Source organism: Macrobrachium nipponense, chromosome 6 (genome assembly GCF_015104395.2).
Source record: "Macrobrachium nipponense isolate FS-2020 chromosome 6, ASM1510439v2, whole genome shotgun sequence".
Taxonomy (NCBI): domain Eukaryota; kingdom Metazoa; phylum Arthropoda; class Malacostraca; order Decapoda; family Palaemonidae; genus Macrobrachium; species Macrobrachium nipponense.
In genome coordinates, this window is record NC_061108.1 from 7,241,277 (window position 1) to 7,246,599 (window position 5,323).

Below are 5,323 nucleotides of genomic sequence, written 5' to 3' on the forward strand. Positions count from 1 at the left end.
CTTTATTTCATTCATAGATTACGGATGTGTATATGTTGAATATATTCAGTTTTGGGGTAATTTCCTGCACAACATCTCTATCAGAAAAAATGAATTTCTTCTCTCGAATAACCACAGTGAAAATTATAATTTTCCTTTCATTTTCTTTCCTCTGAAGCAACGAAATCCTCAGGGATTCCTCTTGGCTCAAAATTTCTCTCATAAACTGACGTCTGAGAAATGATGGGAAAACGTGTACTCGAAGAATGATACATTATTATCCTTCATGATTCTGGAAAATTGAATTATCAGGAAAAGACAAGGATTTCGGAGGGCTAAATCATGAAAAAACCATTTTACATCACAATAAGCCGAGCCAGACCATTTTACAACAATGCAAAAGCAATTTCCTTGAATTTATCGTTCTTGCTTTTATCGCACTACCAAACCACCCCCCCCCCCCCCCCCCATCCACAGCAGGAAAGAATACAATAAGAAACTTAGAAATGCCGTGAAAAACTTAGGAATAGAGTGAAAAACTCAAGAATACAATGAAAACTAGGAATACAATGCAAAACTTAAGAGTGCGGTTAAAAGATTAAGAATACAATGACAAATTTAGAATATAATGAAAAACTCCAGAATACAATGAAAAACTCGGGGATACAATGAAAAAATAAAGAATAAATGAAAACTTAGGTATATAATGAGAACTCAAGAATACAATGAAAAACCTAAGAATATAATTAAAAACTTACGAATACAATGAAAACTTAAGATTACAATGAAAGCTTATAGGAATACAATGAAAAAATTAAGAATGTAACGAGAAACTTAAAAAGGCAATGAAATGCTCAAGAATACATGAAAACTAAGAAATACGATGAAAAACCTAGAAATACAATGAAAAACAGGAGGGTTGAATTTTCTGTGTTGCCAAATTCTTCAGCTAGAGAGAGAGAGAGAGAGAGAGAGAGAGAGAGAGAGAGAGAGAGAAAGCGGTGGTTGGTAGAACGGTAGTTTGTGATAGAAACAACTGTGAGTGTAATTGAGGTAGTTGTTTATTTTTTGTTTGTTTTTGTAGTTTAGTACGATACCGAATGTTTCGAGTGAGTGCTTTTTTTGATTCTGGCTGTAGCAGAAGTGAATGTGTTTTCGGCTGCCTGGACTATTTATATTTTTTTGGATTATCTCTTGTCTTGATTTTGACAGACTGCATTTCCTCTTTAACCTTCCTCTGTCTGTATTACTCCCCACATAGGCTGTAGAGAGGGAATTGTCCTCTGACCTCCCGGTATTGCATTGGATTGCAGACTATTGCGTGGAATTGGGTTACGAATTGGATTGTTCTTGGAGGATTGTACGATTGATGTTGACGACTAGGAACGAACCTTGATTGTGGAAGATTGTGACCAAGGATATAAGAAGATTCATCATGATGACGATGACTATGGCTGGACCTTGGAATTGAGAGTGGAATCGTTCTTGGAGGATAGATATTCCTGAAGTTGACGACTGGAACGAATTTGGATTGATCTTGACTACAGAGAGTACGATTGACGTGGAAGTACCGTTGTCCACGGTACTGTGGGTCAAGTGCTATAGTTGGAGTGCTGGAGGCACTAATGGCCTATAATCTTGAGTTGAGAGTTCATTTATGTTAGGTTGTGGGTTTATTTTTGTTTTGGTTGTTTAGTGTTGCGTTATATGTTAGGAAAAATAGTATTAAGGTATTTGAATAGTTTAAATATCCTTTTATCTAAGAGTCTGCTTGCAGATAACGTAAGTAGAAAGTTGTGTAGTGAGGAGACTATTGTCTGTAAGGGGGATCAAGGGTGTGGGGGTTGCTGTAGTGCATCCCGCCACTACGAGAAACTTAAAAATGCAATGAAAAGCTCAAGAATACAATGAAAACTTAGAAATACAATGAAAAACTTAGAAATACAATGAAAAACTTCACAGGGCTCCCAAGTGAATGAATGGTGGTACTTAATTATATTTTCGAGAGTGTTCCATCACTCTTTTCATGGTAAAGTTTCTGGCTTAAAATCTTCAGAGAGACTTTGGTGGAGTTCCACACTCGAAGGGAAAATATGGAATATAAAAACTTCAACGGCAAACCCTTTTACTGTCTGTGAACTGAGCCCTAAAGGCCTGTCCACACGATCGGGCCTGATCGGCGGACCTCCCCTCTAACGGGGCAAACCGTCAAATTGCCCGATGGGTCTTGTAGGAAAATCACCATGGTGGTGCCCGATGGCTTGAGCTTCGACCCTGGCAGACGTATGTTAACCGTATATATTTCTTTTACTGAGCCATTCTTTGCACCATATTCTCTTCTTTTTCTTCTTTTTCGTCACACACAAAGCAATTATCATTCTGCACAATATCTTGTTCTTTGCGGTAGGTACCATGTTTATCGTACCGCAATGAACACACTACTGGCATCGTCGGGCACGCCCAACTCTTCTTCGCCTCACCCGTGTGGACAACATTCACGGGTAAGCCCGCCAGAATTTGCCCGTCAACCCCGGAGCACGCCGATCAGGCCCGCTCATGTGGACAGGCCTTACGGAAGTTCTTGTTAAACCTCTTAGCTACCAAGCATTTTGTGGCTTGAGTTACCATAGGAATGGCCAGTTTTTGTTCCACTCCATTGTCTTTATTTATCTATACACTTGTCTGTTCCCAAGATTGGTTTAAGTTAAAATAATAATAATAATAATAATAATAATTTGATTGACAAAGTCAAGAAGAAAGTATCACTCATTGATGTCGCATACCATGGGACACCAGAGTTGAAGAGAAAGAGAGGGAAAAAATGGATAAGTATCAAGATCTGAAAATAGAAATAAGAAGGATATGGGATATGCCAGTGGAAATCGTACCCATAATCATAGGAGCACTAGGCACGATCCCAAGATCCCTGAAAAGGAATCTAGAAAAACTAGAGGCTGAAGTAGCTCCGGGCCTCATGCAGAAGAGTGTGATCCTAGAAACGGCACACATAGTAAGAAAAGTGATGGACTCCTAAGGAGGCAGGATGCAACCCGGAACCCCACACTATAAATACCACCCAGTCGAATTAGAGAACTGTGATAGAGCAAAAAAAAAAAAAAAAAATAAAATAATAAAATAATAATAATAATAATAATAATATGAAGATGAACCTAATAAAAGTTCGAAAGCTTTTAATATCCATTGAAGACCATAAACTCATATGCTATATTATTGTGAAGCTGCAACCAATAATAATAATAATAATAATAATAATAATAATAATAATAATAATTAATAAAGAGGATAACAGCAGGCCTTTTTACCATGTAAATCTTCGCATCAGGAGAGAGAGGTGCTTGATAATTGAATATATATATATATATATATATATATATATATATATATATATATATATATATATATATATATATATATATATGTATGTATGCATGTATATGTATGTATATGTGTGTATTCACACAGATATATATCCCAGAGTTTCTGCAAATGTTTTAAAACATATCGGATGAAATAGCTGAACACAGCCTAGGGAAAAGTCAGGGGTGAAGTTTTGTTTCCATTTGGCTTGTAAATAAACAAACAAAATTCATACCCGAGGATATTTTTAACCCTTTCCGGTCTTGGGGCGGCTGGGAGCAGCCATCAATCCCTCTCATACTAGGTATTGAGGGCTGCTCAAGGCAGCCCAACCCCAAACTGTAAATATCTTTGTAATAACTTGATAGAGCGACCCCTAAAACTTACCAATCCAAGGACTGTTTTCTCTACTTGATATCTATATATTAAAGAAAACCTAATTCCCCAAATTCAGTCCATAATCTACCCCCGAAAATAATTTTCAAAACTACGCCAAATACTCGGCTTATTTCTGGCGAGACTACCTCATTTCTCCCGCGAGTTTCCCAGGTGAAAGTCGCCTCTCGCTACTTCTAACTGGCTTCATTTCCTCACGTGTTTGTAACGCTGTCACCAAGTCGCCCTACATCCCTAAATTTGATTTAATAAGTAACTGTGCTCTTCCCTCAGATCCATGTATGATTTTTTAATTGAGGAACAACATTTTCACTGTAATACATATTTCTAAAAGGAAAAGAAAGTCAGTCATCATCCGATGAGGTAGCTGCGTTCATTCACGTGATGAAGTCGAGAACATCTTCTCTCCGGAAATCAGAATGATGCCAGTTAGTAAATTACCAAAGAATTATTTCTAATTTTACAGAAATAAATCCTTTATGAAGGCTCACACACACATATATAGTAATGTTATTCAATTTGAAATAAAAATGCGGAAAAATAGAAAATTACTGAGAGAACCATAAAATAAAACTTAAGACAATCCTGATGATAAGGCAACATTATCGTACAAGCGATTATAATGGTCCAGGTATATTTACAACTAGTGTGTGAATCCATATACCCCACCCTACATACCCGACTGACCAACTTTCTTGATAGACAATGTAAATATGAGAGAGAGAGAGAGAGAGAGAGAGAGAGAGAGAGAGAGAGAGAGAGAGAGAGAGATGTCCACCTGTGAAGTTTATGTACGCACATATATGCATGCATATATATATATATATATATATATTATATATTATATATATATATATATATATATATATATATAATGTTCACTTGAATCACGAAGTTTGGAACGTGATAAATCCATAAATAAAGGTATAATCCACGAGGGAAAAATAAACAACGGAGTTTCCGCAAGATGTTTCGACGTTCAACGTCCTTTACTTAGCAGATGAACTGACTTACATGAGGAATTGACAATACAAGAAAGGTTGTATAAACTGACAGATAGGGATATAAAGAGATTAGTACCTAAAATCTGACACAAATTACCTCCTGGAAGATGAGTAACCTTCCCAAAAAACGCATAAAACATGGGTGACACAATAAAAAAAAAAAATAAAAAAAAGTTAAGACAATCTGCTCAGACCCAAGGGCAAGACAATTAAAGGATTATTATAAGTGACAGCTATTCAGAACTTTGGTAAAAAAAAACACTATTCACAATACATATTAAACATACAATATCAACGAAAATATCTCTAAGGCAAATATTTTTATTTGAGGCATCATACTTAAACATGTTACAAATACAAGCGTCTAAATGAAACAGGCCACAACTAATATTGAAATTACAATGAGAAGTAAGTTGTATTAAAGCAGACTCTAAAAGATTTCGTGATAAGACATCTTTTGACCTTGCAATTACTGAACTACCAATCCAGTTAATTCAGTGGTGTTTTTCACTTAATTAAATGAATGAATATTGCATTAGATGTGTTCCCAGTTTTTACAGAATATT

General features: G+C 36.0%; 1 protein-coding gene across 1 annotated transcript in view; it reads left to right on the plus strand.

The window, feature by feature from the left end:
- The first annotated feature begins 2,408 nt into the window (after positions 1 to 2,408).
- Positions 2,409 to 5,323, plus strand: part of LOC135216282 (basic proline-rich protein-like) — a 10,639-nt gene continuing 7,724 nt past the window's right edge. The window contains exon 1 of the mRNA XM_064251452.1: positions 2,409 to 2,480. Coding sequence (XP_064107522.1) covers positions 2,409 to 2,480 — 72 coding nt within the window. The remainder of the gene's footprint in view (positions 2,481 to 5,323) is intronic.